The sequence below is a fragment of the Sorex araneus genome, chromosome 8, assembly GCF_027595985.1.
Source record: "Sorex araneus isolate mSorAra2 chromosome 8, mSorAra2.pri, whole genome shotgun sequence".
Taxonomy (NCBI): domain Eukaryota; kingdom Metazoa; phylum Chordata; class Mammalia; order Eulipotyphla; family Soricidae; genus Sorex; species Sorex araneus.
Window position 1 is genome coordinate 12,957,921 of NC_073309.1, and position 25,353 is coordinate 12,983,273.

The 25,353-nt window shown below is 55.1% G+C and overlaps 2 protein-coding genes across 2 annotated transcripts in view; one reads left to right on the forward strand and one right to left on the reverse strand.

Annotated features, from left to right (window-relative positions):
- Positions 1 to 179: 179 nt before the first annotated feature.
- On the reverse strand, positions 180 to 14,245 carry TSNAXIP1 (translin associated factor X interacting protein 1). The gene is made up of 16 exons (XM_004600905.2): positions 14,114 to 14,245; positions 10,775 to 10,874; positions 7,868 to 7,980; positions 7,614 to 7,740; positions 6,239 to 6,332; positions 4,408 to 4,604; positions 3,966 to 4,101; positions 2,752 to 2,921; positions 2,491 to 2,650; positions 2,283 to 2,413; positions 1,606 to 1,731; positions 1,346 to 1,498; positions 1,143 to 1,252; positions 805 to 931; positions 604 to 710; positions 180 to 447 (listed from the first exon to the last, which is right to left on the reverse strand). The coding sequence occupies exons 1-16, from the start codon at positions 14,158 to 14,160 to the stop codon at positions 180 to 182; spliced, it is 2,166 nt and encodes a 721-aa protein (XP_004600962.2). The 5' UTR covers positions 14,161 to 14,245.
- Positions 14,246 to 14,728: 483 nt separating this feature from the next.
- Positions 14,729 to 25,353, forward strand: part of RANBP10 (RAN binding protein 10) — a 41,112-nt gene continuing 30,487 nt past the window's right edge. Inside the window, exons 1-2 of the mRNA XM_055146400.1 lie at positions 14,729 to 14,987; positions 15,781 to 15,892. Coding sequence (XP_055002375.1) covers positions 14,756 to 14,987; positions 15,781 to 15,892 — 344 coding nt within the window. The 5' untranslated portion in view covers positions 14,729 to 14,755. The remainder of the gene's footprint in view (positions 14,988 to 15,780; positions 15,893 to 25,353) is intronic.

Below are 25,353 nucleotides of genomic sequence, written 5' to 3' on the forward strand. Positions count from 1 at the left end.
CGTGACGGACAGCACAGGATCAAATGAATCATTTTATCCTACAGGACTGAGAGGGCTGGAGTGCAATGCTCTGCATGCAGGAGCCCCAGGTCAGTCCCTGGCATCGCAAGGTTTCTTGAGCACTCCTGAGTACCACCAGGTATGCCCCCCTCCAGAAGAAAAACAAAAGCAGTTATCCCTTAAGCGTCAAGGGAGCTGGCCCCAGTGGCCTTCGCCGCAGGATCCTGCTCCCGAGGCCCCGTGCGCACGATATCCATCACCTGGAGATATTCCAGTGCGGCGTTGACAGAAATCTCCTTTTCCTCTTCCGTCCCTTCACTCTCTAGCATTTCTGACACAGAGATCTGGAAGATTTGGCTCACCAGGCTGTCCACGGCTTGCTTCTCCAGGCTGGGGTCTATGTTCATCAGGGCCTCACGGACCATGGCCGGGGTCACCCCACTGGTGCTGCTCCACAAGGGGAAACAAAGGCCAGGCTTGAGCAGCATATAGTGCTCAGAAACATTCTGTGCCCAAGGAGACCCAGGAGATGTGACCCTATGGCTCCACCTATAGAACCTCTCTATGGATAAGTGGGCTCTAGAAGACCCCAGAGTCACTCACAGTTCCAGGCCCAGCTCCTGCTTAAACTCCTCCAGATACTCCGCTTTTTCATTCATATACTGTTCCCAGATCTTCTGCACAAAGAGTGTACTCTGGCCCTCCTCGTCCTGGGAGGGACCACAAGGCAGGGTGAGGGCCCATTGGCTAGGTAGGGTCCAGTAGAGGCGAGGGTGTGACAAGTTCCCGGATACCCCCACCCACCTCTGTGAATAAGACGCTGTACTTGAATGAGTCTGAAACGTCACTTTTGAAATTCCAGCCCACTGTTTCCATCAACTCCTGAATTTTCTCGTCCTTCTTCAGGGGGAAGGTGTTCTTGAGAATGGAGCTATGGGGACACATAAGGTCATCAGGGGCCTGGCTGAAGCCTGCGCTTCTAGCACGGCACCCCCGCTGTCAGCCCCTACTAGTGCTCTAAAGGGCAGCCGGCATTGAGGATGTGGCTCTTCCCCCAGGCTTCCCTTTTCCATGCGCTGCTGGGAGCCTGGCCCTGGGGCAATGGTGGGCAGGAGTTGGGGGACGCTGGACCCGCCTCTCACTTCAGCTGCTCCATGGTCAGGATGCCCTCGTTCTGCAGGTCAGTATTCATCATCTCCTTCTGCAGCTGGGCTAGTGTCTCCTGGTGCCTGAGGTACACATTCTCGCTGCTCTACAGGGAGGAAAGCACGCACTTGAGGCTTTCTGGTGGGGATGGCGAGCAGCCTTCTGGGGACAAAGGCCAAAGGATCACACTCGGACTCACCTTTCCCACCAAGGTTGCATAGAACTGAATCATGACCTGATTGGAGCGGTTCAGCTTGACATATTCATAAATTGTATAAGCCCAGGCCATTGCCTCACTGGTCTCAAAACGACGCTCCAGGAAATTGAAGAAGGAATCTGAGAACGACTCTCTCTGCAGGGTTAGGGAGGACTGGTCAGCCTGCCCCATGGACAGTTTCCCTCCCAGTCCTGCCCTCTAGCACCTCGGACCTGGCCCCTAGCACCTGAGTGAGATCTGACCTTCTCTTCTGCAAGACGCTCCTTCCAGAAATCTCTGATGAGAACCAACACTTCCTTCTTGCTCGACTTCTTGTTCTCCACCACGCCATCAAACCGAAGGCAGGAGGGAACGTCACTCCCGTAGCCCTGGGAAGGAAAAGGGCCAGTTCCTCTCTGAGGCCCTCTGCCCTCACCCTCAAACAGGACAATTCCCGGGGCTGGAGTGATATCACAGCGGGTAGGGCGTTTGCCTTGCACGCGGCCAACCTGTGTTCGATTCCCAGCATCCCATATGGTCCCCTGAGCACCGCCAGGGGTAATTCCTGAGTGCAGAGCCAGGAGTAACCCCTGTGCATCGCCGGGTGTGACCCCCCCCCAAAAAAAAGCCAAAAGAAAGGAAAAAAAAAAGGACAATTCCCAAGACTCCAACTCTGACTATTCTTTGTTTTTTGGTGGGGAGGGGACCATGCCCAGTGGAGCTCAGGGCTTACTCCTGGCTCTGTTCGGGGATCACTCAAGGCTCTATGTAGGGGGGCGGGGGGGAGGGAGAGGGGAATGATATCGGATGCCGGAGATTGAATCCAGGTTGGCCAAGTGCCAGGCAGGTGCTCTACCCCCTGGGCTGTCTCTCCGGTCCAAGGCCTGGCTGTTCTGAGCCTGGCCTCAAGCTTCCTGAGCTCAGGGCCACCCCTGCCTACCAGACCCTGGAAGAAGCTTTTCTGCCGGAGCAATCCCTCGCCAATCTCGTCTAGGAGCACATCCACCAGCTGATCGCTGTTCTTGCCCTCGGCCAGTATCAGCCAGCGCGTTTGGCCCCCGGATACCACATCTGCAGCGGGGGGAGAGGAAACTGGGGTCCAGACCGCCCCCTCCAGCAGCTCCCAGGGCCCGAGCAGCCATCAGCACCTTCGCACTTGGCCCAGTCGGGCCGCGGCGTGGAGGTGCGCTGGATCTCCTGCAGCTCGTTGTAGAACTGGTCCCGCTCCTTCATCGTGCCCATGTGCAGCTGCAGCAGGATCTCGTGCTCCTTGCAGACCTCCTCGTAGTCGGCGCACAGGCTATCCAGCTGCAGCAGAGCGATTGGTCCCCGGTGCCCACACACAGTACAGTGCCCCGCCCCGCCGGCCAGTCCCCTGCCCTCCCTCCCCCCCTCCCCCCCACCGGCACCTGCTCCTGCAGATCCTTGTTGATCTTCTCTTGCATTTCGAAGTCCCTCCTGGGCACCACGTCTCCAAAGTTGGCCTTCATGGTGTTGAGTTCCATCTGTGTGCGGGTCAGGTCCTGCCGGGCCATCTTCAGAGCCAGGGTCAACTTCACAGGGTCCTCCCCCCAGGTGCCTGCCAGGAGGCCAGCCAGCCTGAGTCAGCCTGGTCCTGGGGGAGCCAGCGTGCCCCAGAACCTGCTCTCCTTGCTTAAGGACCCCTCTTCTTCCACAGCACTACCAGTCTAGGGCTCCGGGTAAGGGAACAAGCCTAGGGGCCAGGGACATGGCTCCTCCCTTGCATGCTGGAGCCCTAGGTTCAGTCTGGCACCACATAAATCCTGAGCACAGCCTGGCTCGACCCCTGAAAACTGCCAGGTGTGACCCAAAAACCAAAAAGCCAGCTCGCTGGGGCCGGAGCGATAGGACAGCAGGTAAGGTGTTTGAACCGCATATAGCCACTGGGATTGAACAATGTCAGGAGTGAGCCCTGAGGGCAGAGCCAGGAGTAACCCCTGAGCATTACCAGGTGTGACTCAAACAACGAAACGTTTAGAAAGTAAGCCAGCCCAGGAAGTGGGGTACCAGGCCTGTCCAGCAGTTGTCTCCTATATAAACAATGGCTTGGTTTTGCTATTGGTTAAATGCTTTTCTTTTTTTTGGCCCAAACTTGGGGTACTTGGGCTACGCTTGGCCTGGTGCTCGGGCCTCTCTTGGTGCTGCTCAGGGGACCATGCAGTGCCGGTATGAACTGGGGCTCCCTTGGACTGGAGCAATAGCACAGCGGATAGGACATTTGCCTTGCACATAGCCGACCCAGGTTCAATTCCCAGCATCCCATGGGGTCCCCTGAGCACTGCCAGGAGTAATTCCTGAGTGCATGAGCCAGGAGTAAACCCTGTGCATCACTGGGTATGACCCAAAAAAAAAAAAAAAAAAAGAACTGGGGCTCCCATATGTAAAGCTTGTGCTCCAGCCCTGTGAGCAATCTCCCGGTTCTCCAGGTGAAATCACGGAATCACAGGAAACAGTGATTTGGTCCAGCCTGGAGAAGCCCCAGCCCCAGCGGGCAACAGGAACTTTGCCCACCGAAAGAGGGAGTGGAGGGATCGAATGCAGGTCTTGAGAAAGCGCGGAATCAATGCAGCGTGGAGGAGAGAGCCGGACCCTGCAGACTCACCAGGGGCCTGGGCCAGAGACATGTCCTCGCGCTGGTACCGCAGCTCGTTCAGGTCAGCGAGGAGGATCTTGCGGGCATCTCGCTCACTGAGGTAACGCAGGTACTCCTCGGCCAAGTTCTTCCTCAGTTTGAACACCTGTTAGGAAGGTGGCGGTGGCGTGAGGCCGCCTCTGGGCCACCTGTGGGTGCAGTGACTCACCCCGGGCAATGGGCCGGGAACCAGGGAAGGGGGACACGATGGTTCTGCTGGCCATCCTGAGCATCCTGCCTGCAGAGAAAGCCCGGCCCCCGAGAGGCAGGAAGGACTCCGCCGCCATGGCCCCGTGCTGAGCCGAGGAGGCGGTCACTCAGGGTCACCTCAGTGCCCTGTGCCATAGCAGACCCTGGGGTGGGAAGAGGGGCAGGACTTCAGGGACTGCGCTGTCATACGGGCCACATTCACCTCAGTCTGCAGTGAGACCTTCTCCTCATTCTTCTTGTCGATGAGCTTCAGCAAATCCATCTTCTCCTTCTTCAGCATGGAGATTTCCGACTTGTCCTCCGCCCTCATGGCCAGGATCCGCTCGCTGCATTCCTCATTCACGGTGACAAGCTTGGCTTTCAGGGGCTCCAGGGTCCGAATCCTCTCCCTCTGGTGGGCTAATCAAGACAAGAGGAGACTTCTCTTGGGGCCAGGGAACAACACTGGCCCTGAGGCCACAGTGCGCGACTATGGACCTGCGAGTCCGGACGCCTTGTCCAGAGCACGGCTCCTGCTTCAGGTCTTCTTCCCTTATGTATGTCTCCCTTTGTGGCTTTCACATCACACCTAGCAGTGCTCGGGAGCTACTCCCAGCTCTGTGCACAGATGTCCAAGCAGTGCTCAGGGTTGAACTAGGGTCAGCTGCACTCAAGGCGAAAACCTTAATCCCTGCTCTTTGCAGGCGGTTGCTTTATTTATTTATTTATTTATTATTATTATTTTTATTTTTGGGTCACACCCAGCGATGCTCAGGGGTTACTCCTGGCTCACGCACTCAGGAATTACTCCTGGCGGTGCTGGGGGACCCTATGGGATGCTGGGAATCAAACCCGGGTCAGCTGCTTGCAAGGCAAACGCCCTACCCACTGTGCTGTCCTTCCAGCCCCCCCTCCTGTTGCTTTATTTTTAATGGGGGCCACCCCCCTGTCCCCCATACCTCTCTGCCCAGAGGTGCAAGCTGGAGAGTCAGGCACCCTAGACTGAGAGTGTTGGGGGCCACTGGGCTTCATCTGGTGGTGCTGGGGGATATTTGGTGCTGGGATTGACATGGACCTCACACAGGCTAAATGTGTCCTGCTGCTTAGACACCTCCCCAGCAGCACAATTTTAAGTAAAAATATTTTTCAAGGGGCCGGAGCGATAGCACAGCGGGTAGGGCGTTTGCCTTGCACGCGGCCGACCTGGGTTCGATCCCCGGCATCCCATATGGTCCCCCAAGCGCCGCCAGGAGTAATTCCTGAGTGCAAAGCCAGGAGTAACCCCTGAGCATCACTGGGTGTGACCCAAAAACAAACAAAAAAAAAAAACCAAAAAAAATTTTTTTTCAAGTATTTTGCTGGTCAGTCACTGGATGCATATATATTTAGGAGTGTGAGGTTTTTTTTAAAACTTTGGTTTCGTTTTTGTGGTGTGGGGGTAGGGGGCACACGCACAATGCTCAGGAGTTACTCCTGACTGCACTCAGGAACCGTTCCTGGTGGTGCTCCGGGGACCATGTGGGATAGGAGCCAGGGATCGAACCCGGGTCAACCATGTACAAGCAAATGCCATGTGCAAGCAAATACTGTGCTCTCTCTCCGGCCCCAATTTTTAAAATTATGATGGAGGGCACGCAGGGTGGCACCTGGGGGCTACCAAGGCCATACCCTACAGTATTTGTGGGGAGAGGCTTGTGGTGCTGGGGACCAAATTCAGGCCCTCGCATGTGCAAGGTATGTCATCTAGCACTTGGGCCACGTTCCAGTCCCTCTTCTTTTCAACCAAACACGAAGTGTACAGGAGGGACCGGGGTCTTGCCCATGCCCTTTCCCTGGGGCCCTGCAGGGGTGGGGACGCCTCCTTCCTTCCCAGACCCTGTCCCTCACTCGGGCCTTCATTCTTAGCAGTGAACATACTTCCCAGGGGCAGGAGGTGGGGTGGGGACTCTGGAGATGGACAGAGGCTGCAGGAAGGCTCCGAGGGGCCTGGTGACTGCTAGGCCTGTTAGGAGTTACTGGAGTAGACTCGGACCCGGGCCAGGCTGCAGTCTTACCCAGCATGCTCTCATACGCATTCTTGATGGAGGACAGCAGCGGCTTGTAGGTTTTAAAGTCCTCTATGAAGAATTCAAAGATCTCTCGGTAAGGCTGACAAGAAAAGGGGATAGTTACCTCCTGGCCTAGGGCCTCCGTCCTCTTCGGGGTTGGAGTGTGGCTTGGCCTGACTTAAGCATGTTCCTGCACCAAGATGCAGATGATGTGCAAACATCTGCCCCTCTCAGCTGCTCCTGGCGCCTCTGGGTCCTGCAGCTTGGCAGGTGTCAGGCACCAGGCCCCCCCCACACACACACACTCTGGGCCCTGCCCCCTCTCCTCATTTGGCCTCCAGCACCTCTCCCCATATCACTGCGCTCGGGGGGGGGGGGGGCAGACGAGCTGGAAGGCCTCAGCCTTGCCCTGGCCTCCCAGGAGCCATGTGGTTTCCTGACCACCCGGGCACAGCGAAGCTGGGAGGCAGCAGTGGGCCAGGACAAGCCCTAGCCCGACCTCCTCAGGGCTGCGGGCCTCTCTGGGCTTCCAGTCTGGTCCTTGCTGGCCACGTGCAGCCCAGGTCTGCAGCCCGCGGTCTCCTCCGGCCCCGGAAGCAGAGACTGGGCCAGTCCCTCTCTCATCAGAGGCCTCTGGCTGCATCTCTTCCCTCTCTCCCCCTGCTCTTTCCTCTGTCTCTTCCCCTGTCCCAGTCTCTCTCCTCTCCTCCTCCTCTTCCTTCTTCTCCCTTTTTCTCTCCTTCCTCCTTCTCTCAGCCATTTTTCCTTTTGCTTTTTGGGTCACATCGGCGATTCTCAGGGGTTGCTTCTGGCTCTGCACTCAGGAATTACTCCTGGCGGTACTCAGGGGATCCAATGGAATACTGGGAATCGAACCCAGGTCGTCCGCGTGCAAAGGCAAATGTGCTATCGCTCCAGCCCCATCTCACCCATCTTTCGCCTCTTCTCTTCCTCCCCCTCCTCTCCCTCACTCTCCTCCCCTGTATGCCCTGATTTCCTCCTCCTTCTCCTCTTCCTCCCCCCCACCCCCTCTCTCCTCCCCTCTCCCCCTCCAGCTCTGTCTAAAGCCAGCTACTCAAGCTTGTGCTGCCATTACTGGGCATGGGGACCCCATTTGACCCTGCAGCTTCCTCACCGGCCAAGGTTCTGGCTCCCCCACCCTCTGGTGTCCAGCCACCCCTGCTGGCCTGGGCACAGACCACAGACAGGCCTTCAGGCCACCTGACTCCCTGGAACTCAAGCCTCGGGAGAGCTTTGCTTCCCTGTAGGCAGCCTTGCCTGCTTGCAGGCTTCGTCACGGATCAAATTTCTCTTCCTGGGAGGGGGATCCTAAGGAACGGGCAAGGCTGGCGCCCGAGTCCTCCGATGGGGCAGCTCTGACCTGCAGCTGCAGCTCCTCGGCCGAATCGGTGCTCAGATCCAGCAGAAGCAGCTCCTTACGGAGGTAGTTCTCCAGCTGCTCGAGGTACCGCGGCTTGGTGATGCCCAAGGGCTTCTGTTGCCGGACACTGCAGGGACAGTGGGCGGAGATGTGATGGGCAGCCCAAGCACCCTTGCACCCCTAGCCTGGGGCAGCGAGCGCCTTGTTCCGTGTCTCTACCAGCCTGTCCACCGCTGGGCGGACCCCCCGCTTACCTTTTTTGTGGCTGCCAGTCCACGGAACAGGGCTTTCGATTATACAGAATGGTCTGGCCACTGGTGTAGTGGGGCCACGGGGAAAGGTAGCCCCCTATGGAGAGCCCAAAGGACTGCAGGGAGGGATAGGTCGGGTTACAGAGGCCACAGGCTCCCCTCAAGGTGCACCTCCCCCGCCTCCCCCCAGCCTCTCCAGATTGGACTGTTTTGTTTTGTTTGGAGGTGATGGTGCTCAGGGTGCTCAGGGCTGATGCCTGGCTCTGGTGTTCAGGGGTTACTCCTGGCTCTGCACTCAGGGATCATCTTGGTGGTGCACAGGAGACCTGATGGGATGCCAGGAATCAAACCTGGGTCGGTAGCATGTGGAGCAAGTGCCCTACCCGCTGCACAATCACTTCGGCCCCACCAACTGAAATTATTAACTTTACACTTGCTGACACAGTGCACTAATAATAGAAACTGACCACATAAATATACCTCTGAGGTTGGAGCGGTAGCACAGCGGGTAGGGTGTTTGCCTTGCACATGGCAGACCCAGGTTCGAGTCCCAGCATCCCATATGGTCTCTTGAGCACCAGCAGGAGTAATTTCTGAGTGCAGAGCCAGGAGTAGCCCCTGTGCATTGTCAGGTGTGACCCCCCAAAAGAAAAAAAAAAACCTCTAACACACACTTAATAGTTTAGACATTTATTTTGCAGCTCTGCAGATGAATCCAGGGTCCCACACTTTACCACTGAGCCACATCCTTATAATTTTCTCCATTTCTTAAAATGCAACTTCCCCAGGTGGGATGATAACGCGAAGAGCTGGAGCCTGTGCTTTGCATGCGAGACCCCTTGGTTCCACCCTGGACCACAGCCAGGAATGAGCAACCAGCCTGGTATGGCCCCCTACAACAAAAAGAAAACTTCAAGTTTTTTTTTTTTTTTTAGAAAGCTTCAAGTCTTAGGCTGCTATAAAAGGAAAAGAATGATCAATAATCTCTCAAATAGGAGAAATAAAAGTAGAAACAGACAAACTGATAAAACGAGTCATGTCAAAACGGAGGCCAGAGGGGGCTGGAGCGATAGCACAGCGGGCGACCCGGGTTCGATCCCCAGCATCCCATATGGTCCCCTGAGCACCGCCAGGAGTAATTCCTGAGTGCAAAGCCAGGAGTAACCCCTATGCATCGCCAGGTGTGACCCAAAAAGCAAAAAAAAAAACAAAAAAAAACCAGAGAATACAGTAGGTGCCTGTGGTCAACTCAGGCTCGATCCCCAGGTTTGATCATTGAGCGCAAAGCTAGGGGTAATTCCTGAGCACTGCCTGATGTGACGGAAAAAAACAAAATAACAACAACAACAAAATCTAGAAAGGTTATTTAAAAGATAATGAAAATTGATGCGTTTTAATCTAAATGCAAAGTCACACTAGAAGGCCCCAGGGAAATTGCCAAAGAAGCACCCAGGCCTGGTGAGTTAAAGGTAAGCTTTCCAGCCGGCCAGGGTGAAAACCTGGTCATTCCGCTTGGATTTCGCCTCCTGGCTAACAGCAGGGGAGGCATCAGCCAGCGTGCTGGAAGGAGCAGTTTCTGGGCGCTCCTTGCTCTGCTCCTCCTTGCAGGTCACCGCGGGAAAGGGAGGTCCTGCGCGGGGCTAGTTAGGGGAGCAACGCCCCCTGGTGGTGGAGAGCAGCATCGTCACAGCCGCATTGAGTAAAGGGGAGAGCGCCGCTGAGGGGGGTGGGGGGGCGGCTCCTCAAGTCCTTGGGTCTTGCCAGGCTCTGGCTGTCTTGATCTCAGTGAAGAATCCACACTGTCCCTCTTTCACTCGTTGGAATCTGTGTCTCCAGTATTGGGTGTCACAATATGTGTGCCCCCTGGGCCAGAGCAATAGTACAGTGGGAAGGGTGTTTGCCTTGCATGCCACTGACCTGGGTTTGATCACTGGCACCCTATATGGTCCTCTGAGCCTGCCAGGATTGAGCCCTGAGCACTGCCAGGTGTGGCCCAAACCAAAAAAAAAAAAAAAAGAAAAAGAAATGTGTGACCCTGGTGATTACAGGTCTTTCACATGGGTCCTACACACACAGGGACAAGTCCCCCACTACGCATTCTAGCAGTGGCTATTGGTTGACTAACAATGATCTTATGAACATCAGTGAGAGTCCAAGAATACTAATTATTCATTTTTATACAAGAACTGCAAAGATGGTTGGAGCGATAGTATAGCAGATAAGGGGCTTTTCTTGCACACACCTGACCTGGGTTCATTTTCTATGAACTACATATAGTTCCCTGGGCACTGCCAGGAGTGATTCCTGAATTCAGAGCCAGGAGTAAACACTGAGCACAGCTGAGCATGGCCCAGGAAAAAATAAACTGATAAACTTGAAAAAACAGGAATGGAGGGCAGGAGAGGTGTTCAGGACTTGCCTTGCAGATGGAGGACCCAATGCGATTTCCTGCAACACTCATCCCTTTACTCCTGCCTCAAGGCACAGAACTTTTGGATCTTTCTACTTGCACCAGACATTTAAAAACTTCATTAAGCACTTGGTCCCTGAAGACACCCCGTGATGCCATAGCTCCTAGCATGGGGCAGGGGCAGGGTTGTTGAAGGAATGAGATCCAAAGTGCTGAGGTACAGAGGAAAGTGATCCTGAGGCTCCTGTGGGAAGAGGGTGGGTCTGGAAGGTTTTTCAGGTAAGGTGCAATCAGTGTATACCCGACCAAGACCCTGGTGGGCCTGGCCTCTGAGAATCCCACTCCCTGACAGGGAGAAGTTGCTTTGGAGGGCAAGTTTCAGTATAACGTACTTTTTTTTGGGGGGGGGGGTTTGCAAAAAGAGCAGCAGATGGAGAGAGAGGGAGGCTGGGCATTTCTGGAAAGATGTCCTGTTTGCAAGTTGACAGAACATCACTAACCATTGACTTCTGTTTCTGTGACAGCTTGCGTCTTGGGGTACTCCTGTTTTCTGGAGGTAAGGATTCTTCTGTGGTCTGTTCTGATCGCCGTGAGGATCTTCTGCACAGGGAAAAGGGAGACAGTGATGGCTGACAGAGTGGGGAGAGGTCCCCCCATTCTCCCTACATCCCCAAGAGGCATCTCCTCTGCCCTTAGAGCCAGGCCTGGGGTTTCCTGGGCTGCCTCCAGATTCCCAGAGATGCTGCCAACAAGCTCCTGGTTGTGGGCCCAAACCATTTCCCTACTTTCCCAGAGGTCTTCTCATGGCCACTTTCCAGCTCCCTGAGAGAAGGATGAGGCCTACTGAGGGCAGTCAGGTGAACCCTTAGCCTGTCCTGAAGAGTTCTTTAGTCCTGTTCCACGGAGCAGTGACAGCTCCATACTTTTCTTCTGTTGTCTCACAGTCAGACAAGTGTGAGGAGAACTGCACAAAAGCAGCAGATCTGGAAAAGGAAGGCTTTCTGCCCAGGCATCTACGGGCTTGAGACAAGATACAGCAGACCAACCCATCTGCTCATGGAAATAAATCAATGTCTTCCTGTCAGGACCCATCAGTTTTCTAGAGTCTGGTCTCTATTTCTGCTGGAACTATCACAAATAGTGAGGCAAGTAAGGATACCATGAGCAACCCTGTTAGCTGGAAGGTGACGCTTTGGGGGAGAACTCAGGTCACAGAGGTTAGTTCTGCTTGTTTGTTTGGTCTTTTGGCATTGAACTACACTCTGGAGCTACTCCAGCTCTGCTCAGGGATCACTCTGGTGCTTGGGGGACCGTGCAGTGCCAGGGATTGAACCTAGGCCTCCTGCATGCAAACAAAGCATGCATTCACTCAGGTTGCTGGGCTACCTTTCTGGTCTAATAAATGTCATTTTTGTGTTTTGGTTATTTTGGGGCCACATGTGGCTGTGTTCAGAGCTTACTCTTGGCTTTGTACTCAGGGATCACTCTTGGGCAATGGTCAGGGAACCATACGTGGTGCTGGGGACTGAATCCAGGTCAGTGGCAGGCAAGGCAAGTGCCTTACCTGCTGCACCATCTCTCTGACCCCAGATGTTAGTTTTGCATGTCAAAGAAGACAATAGTAAAAAAAATTACAAATAACAATATTTTTAAAAAGTAGTGCAGTTTATACCCTTATCCAAATAACAGGATAATTCTTTAGGTTATAACGTTTTATGTAGCATGAAGTATAAAAAATCACATCAACCTTCAAAGAAGAATGAGAAAAGTATTTCTACTTCAATGGTGGAGAAAGCTTATTTAACCGATGGCAGGCAGGCAGTGGGTTTGCCAGAGTTCCTGGCACTGAGTGAACCCAAGCTGCTGAGTTCCACTCACCAAGTGAAGATGTCAGTGACGTGAGGAGAAAGCCCCAGGGGGGAGGCAGAGAAACTTACCTGGGGCAAGGCACAGCTGGAAGGTCCCTTTTGGAGGACTGTGTGTTTGTTTATCTGTAGTCTAGTCTATTATCCTGGCCCGATATGACCTGGAGAATACCCATACTGCATCTTGAAGGGAAACAGTGACCCAATTCCAGCCTTAATTGTTGATGAGTCAAGAAAATGGAAACAAATTAATAATGTTTTTGTACTGACACCAAATAATTTGACCTTGGCAATTACATTATGTTTCCTTTTTCTTCCTTGTTTTTGTTTTCTTCTTTTGGACTGCACCCCACTGTGCTCTGGGATTTCCCCTGGCCCAGTGCTCAGAGATCATTCCTAGTGGGGCTTGGGGACCCTAGATGGTGCTGGGTCGGCCACATGCAAGGCAAGTGTTCTACCACTGAGCCACGTTTCTGGACCACCTGCTTCCTTAAAATAAATGGGGCTTCTCATCCTGAGCCTGTGTCATGTCCAAACATGACATGAGTGTCCTGCATCATGACTGGGCCATGTAACTCTACTCTTTCTCAAGTCTGTTAGGCAACTGACTCTTGTAGTTGCCTCACTCTTGTAGACTCATCTCAGCCCCCGATAAAAAAATCAAATTGATACTTAATTTCTTAATTTTTGTGGGCTTCCTCTCTCAGGGCAGCAGACCATGCAGAAATCCTGTTTAGGCCAGATCAGTTTCTTTTTCATAATAAGCATATAATCACGGTATCATTGTATCACTGTCATCCCATTGATCATTGATTTTCTTGAGCGGGCTCCAGTAACGTCTCAATTTGTCCTAGCCCTGAGATTTTAGCAGCCTCTCTTTACTTGTTCTTCTCAGTGGTGTTGCACTGGAGGCTCTTTCAGGATAAGGGGAATGAGACCCACAATTTTTCTCCGTGGCATATCGAAAACGCCATGGAGAGCTTACCAGGCTCTACTGTGTGGGCAGGATGCTCTCGGTACCTTGCCAGATTCTCTGAGAGGGAGAACTAGGCTATAAGAGGCATATAATAATTTATAAAATTTCTGAATGTCTATTTTTTTTTGGCTTTTTGGGCCACACTCAGCGGGGCTCAGGAGTTACTCCTGGTTCTGTACTCAGGAATTATTCCTGGTGGTGCTCAGGGGACTATATGGGATGCTGGGGATCGAACAAGGGTGAACTGTAGGCAAGGCAAACGCCCAACCACCTGTACTATTGCTCCGGCCCAAATTATACAAGAGCTATGATAAGAATCTCACATATCGGGCCTAAAGGTTCCCAGCAGTGTTTGCAACGTGGTATGGTACGATGTTTGAGATATATAAGCTGAGGTCTGAAACCTTAAGAGACTTCTCTGAGTTCCTAAGGCTAGAAAGGTATCCAGCCACCATTTTTAGTTTGAATCCATATAATTTTCTGGTTAACCGAGCTTGCTGTCATATTTTTCAGTGCCCAGAGGTTGTTCCTCTGGGTAAAGGTAGAAGCTATACTGAGACTGTGCGGTGTTTTGGGCTGCTCAGAGTCCACAGTTTGACAAGCATCTTTGTCATAAGCCAGTGGGTGAAGGGGCAGCTTATCCCTGTGACTACAAGGTCACATTCAGCAATCTCACATGCCTGGGTTCAAATCCTAGCTCCACCACTTGCAAACATGTGTAAAACACACGATCACGGGGCCTGAGAGATAGTAAGGCAGGTACGCTGCTTGCCTTGCACACTGCAGACCCAGGTTTGATCCCCATACGATCCTGCCCGTTTGCTAGTATGTAAGTTCGGCTTTGGGTTCACAAGTCAGCTCGGATCCTGTCGCTGGCTTGCAGTCCCAGATGCATGGGTTAGAGGAAGTGCAGAGGAAGGTTAGACGATCCGAGACCATTTCTCCTTTTGGAAGTGCTCAAGCAACTTCTCTCTGCCCTCAACCCGGCCAGCGCCTACCTCGACGTGGTCGCCAAGCTGGGCTCTCGCGGGGCCTGGGCAGCCATGACCCTCGGGGAGCCGCCGGGCGGCCAGCACCCGGAGCCAGGGAAGCCGCCTTAGTGTACAGTCTGTCGTCATGGCGACCGGGCCCCGGCAGCCCAGCGGGGGGGCGGGGCCGGGGCCGGCCACGCCCCCGAGCGCCGCGCGCGCTCCCGGGCCGCTCTGAAGCCCGGGATCGCGCGGGTGCGCCTGGCTCCGGGTGGGGGGCAGGGTCCCCTCAGAGTCAGTCACTGCCGCCGACCCGCCCCTGAGCACCCGAACCGAGGCGGCGGGGTCCGCGGCGGCCCTCGGCGGGGGGCGGGGACGGCGGAGGCCGGAGCGGCATGGCTCGCGGGAACTGTAGTCCGCGGAGCCGCGCAGCGCCGGCCGGGGCGGGCTGAGGCCCGAGCGGCTCGGCACTACATCTCCCCGGACCCCGCGCGGGCCCCGGCCGGCCCGCCCCCGCTCGGCTCCGCCTGGTGGGAGGTGAAGTCCGGCGGGCGGCGCGGCGCGGCGGGCGGCGCCGGCCCGGGACTCGCTTTCCCTGCGGCCCATTGGCTGCGCGGGCGGATCTGGGCCCGCCGCGCCCGCCCCCAGTGACACAATAGCAGCTCGTCCAAGATGGCGGCGGCGGCGGAGTCGGGGGCCGGGAGCCCGCAGGCTGCCGACGCGGCGGCGGGGGGCGCGGGGGCCGCGCTGCCGGCCGCGGGCGAGCAGGAGCTGAGCCGGCGCCTGCAGCGCCTCTACCCCGCGGTCAACCAGCACGAGACGCCGCTGCCGCGCTCCTGGAGCCCCAAGGACAAGTACAACTACATCGGCCTCTCCCAGGGCAACCTCCGCGTCCACTACAAAGGTACGGGCCCGGGGCCGCCGAGGGGACAGGCCAGCGCGGCCGGGTGGCTGTGCCGCCGCCGCCCCGGCCCCGTCATGCCCCTTCCTCGGCCCTGGCGCGCCGGGCTAGGCCTGCGCCTTTAGGGCTGTCCAGGGGTGGCGGGGCTGACCAGGCCCGGACAGACTGCCCGGTCTGTTCAGTCCCGAGGCGCCGATGACTGGAGAACGGCCGCAGGTGTCCAGGTCCAGTGCTGGGCCGGACCGGACCTTCCAGCCCCGGGCTTTTCTGCTTGGCCTCCGGGAGCCCCAGCTGGGATCTTCCGAGCCCAGCGGGGCCCTGCTCAGTTCGGAGAGTGGCTGGAGCAAGGGCCCTCGGAGCCCCTCAGTTGGCCGAAGACTCATGGGCTTGGGCGTGTGCCGGACACCCCAGATTGGCCCTGGGGTACTGGGCTATGTTGAGGTGGTGGGGGTTGTCCCTTAGGACTGCCCTCTCGTGCCGCGAGTTCCGGTGGGCCGGAATGTTCCGGCTAGAATGCTGGCGGCACGCCGGAATCTCGCGCACGTACCCACAGTTCTTGCACCCCCGTTGGGTTTGTCCCGGGAGACGGTGTCAGGGGCAGGGCAGCTGTGCTCAGGAGACGCCGGGGGTGGGAGGTGTGTGTGCTTGTTTTTTTCCCGGGTGTTGTCTATCCCCTGGAAGATGGAAGGCCTTCCTTTGGCCCCGGAGAAGACCAGAGAAGTGTGTGGGCTGGGGGGGGGGGCTTCTATTTCCATTTGCTGCTGCTGACATTTCTTCCTTGCCCTCTCCTTACTAGGTCATGGCAAAAATCACAAAGATGCAGCCTCAGTGCGTGCCACCCACCCTATCCCTGCAGCCTGTGGCATTTATTACTTTGAGGTGAAGATTGTCAGCAAAGGAAGAGATGGGTAAGCCCTTCCTTGCCGACTTCTTTATGCCAACACTGTGCTGTTCCCTGCGATGAGAGTTCCAGACCTTCTGACTAGGACTTGTGGCTGTTTGGAGCTTCTGGGCCACGTGGGTTTTGGCTGTGGAGGCTGGAAGAACACATGGCCCTTTTACCTGCCTGTGGGCACAGCTGGTCTGAGAAGTGCCCTGGGTGACAGTCCTGGGGTGGGGTGGGGGGGGCAGAGGACGGGGCTTCTCTAGTGATGATTTAATGTGTTAATCACTCGGCCGAGAAACAGGTTTCTGTGAATACATCATGCCAGTCCAGAGTGGGGTTTTCCCCGTGTCCTGCTGCAGTGTGACTTCCCTCCTTTCGCATTCGTGCCGCATTCAGGGTTCCTTTTTATGGCATTTAGTCATGCCCAGGCCCCATCGACTTCAAAGGGAGAGTGGAGTCTTCGAGGCATTCATGGAAGCCGTGCCGGCCACTGGCCTATCATCTCGGGGTAAACAGCGTGCACATGGTCAGAGTCAGGTGACCTTGCTGCTTATAAACTTGTTTTTCAGTCCAGTGACTTGAACACCAGTTGGACCAGCTTTAGGAAGGTCCTCATTAAAGCCCGCGTTAGGGATGCTCCCTCTTACATGCTGTACTGAGTCGATACAGGACATCGAAGGGGAAATCTTTCACTTCTTTTATCCTTTTCCCATTCTCCCCCCCCCCACACACACCAGGGATTGTGACAGAGCAGGTATTTAATTGTGAAATAACGGGATTGCAGCTGCCTTGGAAAGACTCTCCTCCATAGGCCTGAGGTCTGGGGCGGGAAGTTTGCCAACCCCACCAGTGACGTTTGTGCCAACCAGAGTGTTTTTGAGCATTCTGAAGACTCAGTGTAGCCTGAGGACGGTCCCTTGTGAGGGGGAATGCCTCACCAAAGGGCAGTGCCAGGGGGCAGTGCCAGAGTCAGGCTCTGCTTCCTGTGATGTTTTAACCCCCTTGTTTGGGAGTGCTGTGTGGTCACATGTAGGTATCCCCCCCATGCGCAGTCCCCCTATCTGCGCATGGGGGGATAGAATCCCACACTCTGTCATTTGAAATTTGGATCATGGTGAGCTATGGCATCTTTCCCCTTTTTATCTCCATCTAGAGTGTTCATGGGTTGAAAACTGCTGGAGGGCTTCAAGGCTCCTGTATTGTATTTTCTTTCCGCCATCTGATGAGAGTATCTGCATTTAAAGTGCTAAAACTAGTATGACTAACGATGGTCTCTTTGTTTAAAAACATTTTTCTGTGGTGGTGGGGAGGGGGCGTTCTAGACCACACTTGGCAGTGTCCAGTGGCAGCTCCAGCCCTGCGCTGGGGGTCACACTTAGGCAGTGCTTGATGGGCTAGATGGTGCTGGGGATTGAACCAGGGGCGGTGGGCTGTGTGCAAGGAAAAGGCCTTACCCACTGTATTATATCTGGCCCCAGATTGGCTATTAGACATCATCAGGGGCTAGAGCTATAGTACAGCGGGTAGGGCGTTTGCCTTGCATGCGGCTGACCCGGGTTCGATCCCCAGCATCTCATATGGTCCCCCGAGCACCGCCAAGAGTAATTCCTGAGTGCAGAACCAGGAGTAACCCCTGTGCATCGCCGAGTGTGACCCCAAATAAGAAAAAAAAAAAAGGGGGGGGCTGGAGCCATAGCACAGCGGGTAGGGCGTTTGCCTTGTACATGGCCGACCTGGGTTCGAGTCCCAGCATCTTGTATGGTCCCCAAACACTGCCAGGAGTTAACTCCTGAGTTATGAGCCAGGAGTAACCCCTGTGCATCGCCGGGTATGACCCAAAAAGCAAAAAATCCCAAAAAAACCCACATCATCAAACGAGCAATGTAAAAATAGTGCTGAAGTCTCAAATTGCTAAAAAATGGGCATTGCTTAGACTTGTAGAGAGGAGAGCGGGTTGTTTTCTCGATAGTCCTTATCATAGATAATAGCCGAGCTGGTGAGAGAAGAGAGTAACTTTTCAGAGGTTGTGTTGAAACAGATCTGGATTCCTTCAACTGCTTTCAGGATTTTAGATGTAAGTGGCTCTAGCTGGCACAGGCCTGTGTCTTAATTGATTGCCATACTGTAAGAAAGCTGGGCATCTCCTTGCTTCTATTTTTTTTTCTTTTCTTTTTTGGTTTTTGGGCCATGCCTGGCGGTGGTCAGCATTTATCCCTGGCTCTGCACTCGGGGATCACTCCTGGCAGACGCAGAGGACTATACGGAGTGCTGGGGATTGAACCGAAGTTGGCTCTGTGCAGGGCGACGCCCTACCCTCTGTACTATCGATTCAGCCCCACCTTATTTTTTTTGAGGGAGGAGTTACACCCATTGGTGCTTGAGGAACACTCCTGGCAGTCCTTGGGGGACCCTGGGCCCGGGAGTTGAACCTGGGGCTTCTACATGCAAACATACTCCAGCAATTTGTTTTTTTTTTTTTTTTTTTTTTTTTGCTTTTTTGGGTCACACCTGGCGATGCACAGGGGTTACTCCTGGCTCTGCACTCAGGAATTACCCCTGGCCGTGCTCAGGGGACCATATGGGATGCTGGGATTTGAACCCACTCCAGCAATTTGGAGACATACTCCTCCCAGTCCTTATTCCCGTCACTATAAAACTGTTTTTAGGGAGGGTTACATTCAGTGATGCTCAGGAGACTGTGCAGTGCCAGCGATTAAGTAGAGTTCAGATTAGTCAGGGTTAAGATTAACCAGTTTTAAGATAAGCACCTTAATCCCAGTACTCTCTCTCTCTCTCTGACCCCCCAGCATTTTCCTCCCTTAATTAGGTGTTAGGCAGACTGGAAACCTCATTGTGAAGAAGGTTCCAGGTTCTTTGCCTCTGGTAGCTTGCTTCAGTTGATCACGATCAGATGGGAAGCAGGTGAAGGTCCCCTCACGGGTTGTTTATAGGAGACTTTGAAGCCAGGGACTGGGCCTGGGGCCTCAGACACGCCAGGGAAGTGCTTCACCGCTGCACCGTGTCCCTGGCCCTTGAAAGCCGCTTTTTGGCTAGGATGTAGCCAGACACTGTGATGGGGCAGGTGAGGCCAAGGGCAGTTTTGGGGCAGACTCAGGTCAGTTTGTTTCCTGTTTTCTGTGGTCATTGAAGGTATGCTTCTGACCCAGGTGTTAACTGTTTGTTTCCTTGTCCTGTGTTACCTGGTCTGGTTCTCATAGCGTCTCTGGAAAGTGGCTTGAGCACATGATGATGTACCTGTTTTATGGGTGCACCATAAGCCCCGGGGCTGTTTGGGGACCTGGCTGTGGGGACTGGGGTGCAGTGAATAGTCTGACTTTTCACATGCCCTCTCTGTGCTAAGTCTGCGCTGCTGCCGCCTTTCCCCATTGCATTCCTTTTGAGTAGAGTGAGCAGTGTTCGGTTGGAATTTTCGGGGTCCCTGTATTCTGAGGGGGCAGAACTGCCAGGTGCTGAGTGCTGAGTGCAGCTGGAGCAGCGTGTGTGGTGCTGGTGGACTGGGATGTATCCATGTGCCCTCCCGGGGGAACTAGCCTACAGCAACGGGGCTTCCTCAGGCAAAGGTGCTCCCAGACGCTTGTCAGCGCCTTTGCCTTGCAAAGAGCTCGTGTTCTGACGATGCCTTTTGTAGAACACGTCGAACTGATTGTCTGATGGGAAAGGTTTCGTGTCAAGGGCTTCTGGAGCATTTGTTCACGCCTGTTACATGCCAGGCTTCTGCAAGGTGTAGGGAGAACAAAGGACAAGCTGACCCAGCCCGCCATGTCCTCAGAGAGCCCCCGGCTCACTGGGTAGGATGGACTCAGGCGCGGAGAAGGGCAGGGCCCGGTGGGCATGAGGGGGAGGAGGAGTTCCCTGAGCTGATTGGACCTGGTGCGAGTCTGGCTGGTCAGGACCTTGACCAGGTCACAGGGCTTTCTGGGCACTGCCCCCCAATAAGAGAGCTTTAAGGAAGGGGGGCTCTGCTTGAGCCAAGAGCTGGGCACTGCCGGATGGGCTGTGGCTGCACTGTGCTGAGTCACCAGAGCTGGGCACCCCAGCAGCAGGCCTGGGGTTGAGGAGAGATGGGAGCCTGGCCCATGGTGCCTGGAGATAAGGGCCCGCCGGCTTGCTCCGCCAGGGACGCGCGCCTCAGGCCCGGCGCCGAGGGTCCCCGAGGGCGGCCACTTGCTCAGCCGGTGCTTGTGGACCAGTGGGTGTCTCCCTTCTGGTGATGACACATGGAGGGCGTGGCTGGCCCAGGCACTCAGATGCTCCAGTGTGACCCTCAAAATAGACTGTAACATCATCCCTGGGTGGCCGCCTCCTGCCTCCTGCCATGTGACGGGAGGCCCTGCCTGAGAGCCGCGGGCCGGGCTTAAGCACTGGGTGGCCTTGTGCTGTGCTGCCTGGGCACCTGCCGCTGCGTCCCAGCCAGGCAGCCGGGCCCTCAGCTGTGGTTTTACCGTCGTCCCAGTCTGTGAGATGGGGCCTGTCTGGAGGGGGGGCTTTGGGGCCCGGGCTCTCTGCCTCACTTTGTGGCCAAGAAAGGGCCAGTTCATGGTCTGTGACCTCCTGAGGGAGCACTGAGGGGAGAGCCCAGGGCCACAGCGCTGGCCTTGCAGCCAGCCAACCCTGGTTCCATCCCCGGCACTGCCAGGCAGCTGCCAGGCATGAGCCCTGAGCACAAAGCCAGGAGTAAGCCCTGAGCACCACTGGGACGAGCCCTCCCCCTCCCTCCAAAAAACCTCCAACTGAACAAAACCGCGGTGTATTGAGGGGTGGCCCGGAGGGTACCTTGTCCTCCCGTGTCTGAGAGTTCAGGGACGGCCTTCAGGGAAAAGGTGATGCCGCTGAATGTGGAAGGAGGAGTCGCTGGGCCAGGCCGAAGAAACGGGGCATGGGCTCTCTTTCCCCGGTGACATGTGACAGTGTGTCTGGAGTGTGTGTCCTGGAATGTTTGGATTCCGGGGGGCCTCAGGGTGCTGTGTTTCGGGGGCCTGGGGCACCCCAAGGTGTGTAGATGAATGCCCAGCATGCTCCACTTTGCTGGTAGCACTTGTGTCGCGCTGAGCTCACCTGGGTGTGTCCGGGATCTTTCTGTTCATGAGTACGGAGTGGGGCTGCTGCTTGAATAATTGGGGGCGGGGGGTGTCCTTTGGTGAAGAAATGCCTGAAATTCACTTCTCAGGGGCCAGAGCAATAGTACAGCAGTGGGGCGCTTGCCTTGTATGCGGCTGGCCCAGGTTCAATCTCTGGCATCCTATATGGTCCCATGAGCACCGCCAGGAATATTCCTGAGTGCAGAGCCAGGAGTAACCCCTGAGCATTGCCAGGTGTGGCCCCCCAAACAAAACCAAATCAAACCACATCTCCCCCCTAAAAAAAATTCACTTTCCAGTGCCTTGTCCCCGCCGTGCTTCTGCCCCCAGTGTTTTCTGTGCTTGGGAATGCTCGGTCTTTTCCCTACCTGGGTCACCCCCTGAGCCATTGCCACTGGGAACTTACTGGGTTGGCTGAGCAGCTCTGCCTTTTAGGCACCGGGCACCTCCTGTCCACTGGGAGGAGTCGGGCTGCAGAGTGGGGCTGGGGCAAGTTCCCCATTCTCAGGAGGGGCGGATAGGCCTTGTCTGAGTGCACGGGTGGCACACTTTGCAGAAAATCTGTCCAGTTTCCGCAGAGTCACCTTTGCTCTCCCAGCACCAGCACCACTCAGCCCCGCAGGCCCACACCGTGCCCAGCTCTGCTGGGAGGGGCCCCTACACGGTAAAGGGGTCTAGGACTGGGGAGAAGACTCAGGGCTGGGAGTGCATGCTTTGCATGTGGAGGCCAGAGTTTGATCCCAGGCATCAAATGGTCCCTGGGTGTGGCACAAAACCCAAACCCAAACATCTTTGCTGTCCAGGACTCTTGGTGTTTCTTGTAGTGAAATATGAAGTCAAGGAGCTGGAGAAATAGCACAGCAGGTAGGGTGCTTGCCTTGCACATGACTGACTTAAGTTTGATCCCTGGCACCACATATGGTCTCCTGAGCCCTGCCAGGAATGATACCTGAGCGCAGAGACAGAATTAAGCCCTGAGTAAAGCTGGGTGTGGCCCCAATCCCCCCACCAAAAAAAGAGATGAAATTGAGGCTCTTTGCCTCCCTCCCTCCCTCCCTCCTTTCCTCTTTCCTTCCTTCCCTCTTTCCTTCCTTCCCTCTTTCCTTCCTTCCTTCCTTCCTTCCTTCCTTCCTTCCTTCCTTCCTTCCTTCCTTCCTTCCTTCCTTCCTTCCTTCCTTCCTTCCCTCTTTTCTTCCTTCCTTCCTTCCTTCCTTCCTTCCTTCCTTCCTTCCTTCCTTCCTTCCTTCCTTCCTTCCTTCCTTCTTTCCTTCCTTCCTTCCTATTTTTTCTTTTCTCCCTTCCCTCTCCTTCCTTCTCTTCCCTTTTCCCTCCTCTTTCTCCCCCTTCCTTCCATCCATCTTTTGTCTGTCCAACCTTTTGCCCATTTGTCCATTTTTCTGTCTCCCTTCCATCTATCTGTCCATCCATTTGTCTTTCTTTTTTTTTTTTTTTTGCTTTTTGGGTCACACCCAGCGATGTTCAGGGGTTACTCCTGGCTTTGCACTCAGGAATTACTCCTGGCAGTGCTTGGGGGACCATATGGGATGCCGGGGATTGAACCCAGGTCAGCCGAGTGCAAGGCAAATGCCCTACCCGCTGTGCTATCACTCCAGCCCCGTGTCTTTCCTTTTCTGTCTGTCCATCTGTCTTCCCTCCTTCCCTTCCTTCCTCCCTTTCTTTTTGCAGTGCTGGCAAGTGTTCCAGGCAGTGTTCAGGGACAGTGTGGTGCTGGGGATTAAATCCAGGTGTCTGGCATGAGAGTCTGTGCTCAGTCCTGTGACATGTCTCTGGGCCAGGCTACAGCTAGTTCTCAAGTGCTTCAGAACCTCAGCTGCTGGCAAGGAGGCAGATGGGAGTGTCCAGCAGGTGAAGTGAATTAAAGGGTTGTGCGGCTCAGCTCATCTTTGCTAGCACACAGGGCCAAGGGGTGCTGAACCCGGAGGGGAGCAGTGGGAAGGATGGGCTGCCGAGTGGAACTGGTCTAGCTCAAAGTCATGGATAGGAGCTGGGCGTGGGCGCAGTTGATATTTTTTTTTCTTTCAAACTGGGGCAGGGGGTTCTTCTGATGTGTGTAGGGGGTCTGTGTGCTGAGGACCAAATCTAGGGTCCCCTACATGTGACTCTCCTGACAAATTCCTGACCCAGAATAGGCTGGGTTTTTTTTTTTTTAAGGTGTGGGGGGCACAGCTGGTAGTACTCAGGACTTATTCCTGGCTCTGCCGGAATGACTCTTGACAGTGCTTGGGGGAGCCATGTGGGATGCTGGGGATCGAACTCAGGTAGGGCGCATGCAAGGCAAGCACCTTACCCACTCTGCTACCTCTCTAATTCTTAATTTTATTTTTAGATTGTTAGAAGCCATCTTCATTCTGTGGGCTTTTTGTTTCGGGGCCAGTGCTCAGGGGCCGCCCCCGGAGAGCTGCTGGGGAGGGTGTCTCTTGCAGTGCTCCGGGGACCATCTGTGCCGGGCATCAAATCTGGTCTGATGTGCTCAGCCCATTGAGCTCTCTCTGGCCCCATTGATCCTGCAGCTCTGAGTTCATTTAATGACCCTTGTACATTGTTTGGGATTTTCTTCTTCTGTGCAGGAGAGACACACCTGACAGTGCTCAGGAGCCACTCCCCGCCCTGCTGTGGGGGGACCATGCAGTGCCAGGGTCAAATCCAGGGCTTCTGCAGCTGTTGCATACTCGGACCATGGAGCGGCTCCTCGGCCTCCGTGTAGAGGATTTTTGCATTTATATTTACAAGTTGTTTCACTCTGTGGTTTCCCTTGCTCTTAATTCCTGCTTGGTGATTTTTGGTGGTAGTCGCAGGGTTTACCCTGGCTTGGGTGGGTATACAGCATATTTGCAACAGCTCTTCTGTTGCACAGACTTAATTCTGTCAGTCCAGTGTCTCGGTCAGAACTGGAAAGGAGCTTTGGAGCCCTTTGGTCCAGCCCTGCTCTTGTGGGCCGTAAGCTGGAGTGTGAGGCGGACTGCAGCGTGTCCTTGGTGCTTCCACGCACTTCAGGGGCCGGAAGGGAGCGTCAGACTCATGGCTGAAGAGGTTTCCTGTGCGGGTTTCCCAGCTGCCTTTTGGGACTGGGTGGGGATGACAGCTCAGGGTACCTCCAACCCAGCCTTTCTTTGAACCTCCGGAGGGTGTGAGATGCCAGAATTGGCTTTTCAGAAATTTTTTTTTTTTCTCTTTGGGTGTTTGGGCCACACCTGTTTTGCTCAGGGATTAGTGCTGGCTCTGTCCTCGGGGATCCTGGCGGGGCTCAGAAGACCATATGAGGTGCTGAGGATTGAAGCTGGGTTGGCTGCCTGCGAGACAAGTGCAAGTTCCTTAGCTGTCTCCAGGCCCAGAGTGGCAGAGGGGTTCTCGGATCCTGCCCACTTCCCCGCGCCCCCCCCCCCCCCGCCTGGATCTTGGATGCATTCCTAGTCCATCTCTCCTGTGCTCATTCACTTGTTAAGGAGTCACGGTGGCAGGACACGCGTGCTCTGGGTCTTGCTTGGGAACCCCGCATCTCGGCTGAGTCGGTGTTTTGACTTTTTCTGCTGTGTCTAAAGGTGTGCGCTTCTGATGCAGCTTCCGCCCTCCCGTCAGGGCTCAGAAACCGCGTGCGCTGCAGAGCAGACCAGGAAGGCCGGGTCTCCCGAGGGACCTTCTGGCACTGAAATGTTTCCCCTGAACAGTCCCCGGAGAGTCTGATGAGTGAGACAGCTACCTCCTCAGCTGACTTTTGAAATCTTGAAATGACACTTGTTTGGTTTGTTTTGGCTTCACCCAGTGGTGCTGAGGGCTTATTCTTGGCTCTGTGCTCAGGGATCATCCTGCTGGGCTCGGGGGACCATATGGGATCGAACCGGGGTGAGCCTTGTGCAAGGCAAGCACCCTCCCCACTGTACTATCTCACTGGCCCCTCAGGAGCTGTTTTATTTGGGGGTGGGACAATACCTGGCAGTACTTAGGGTACTCCTGGGTCTATGCCCCGGGATCACACCTGGACTGGCCTTGTATACCTGCTGTACGCTTTCTCTGCCCGAGTCCTCAGGGGCTGTTCTTGGCTCTGCACTGAGGGATCAGTCCTGGAGATACTCGGAGGATGGGGGTGGGGGCAGATAATGGTGCCGGGATTGAGCCGGATGGGCTGCATGTAAGTCACGTGCCTGCCTTACTCCTATACTGTTTCTCAGGCCCTAAAATAACATTTCCGAAAGTAGTCGAGAGATTTGTCTCCTCTATTGAAACTTGAAAAGCAGAGAAAAATGACTCCTAGCAGTCTCTGTTCATATCTCTCCATGGGACTGCAGTAGCTCTAGCAATGGCTTTAGCAAACTCTGGGAGTGTCAATAGAGTGGGGGAGCAGGCAGCATGTTCTCTCAGGCTCCTC

Excerpts from the sequence above, each read along its gene's own strand:
- TSNAXIP1 (XM_004600905.2), bottom strand. The coding sequence starts at position 14,160 with ATGGCTGCCCAGGCCCCGCGAGAGCCCAGCTTGGCGACCACGTCGAG. Across the intron at positions 7,981-10,774 it reads CACAGAAACAGAAGTCAATG|TCCTTTGGGCTCTCCATAGG; the intron begins GTTAGTGATGTT and ends CCCTCCCTGCAG. Across the intron at positions 448-603 it reads CAGGAGCTGGGCCTGGAACT|CACCAGTGGGGTGACCCCGG; the intron begins GTGAGTGACTCT and ends CTTGTGGAGCAG.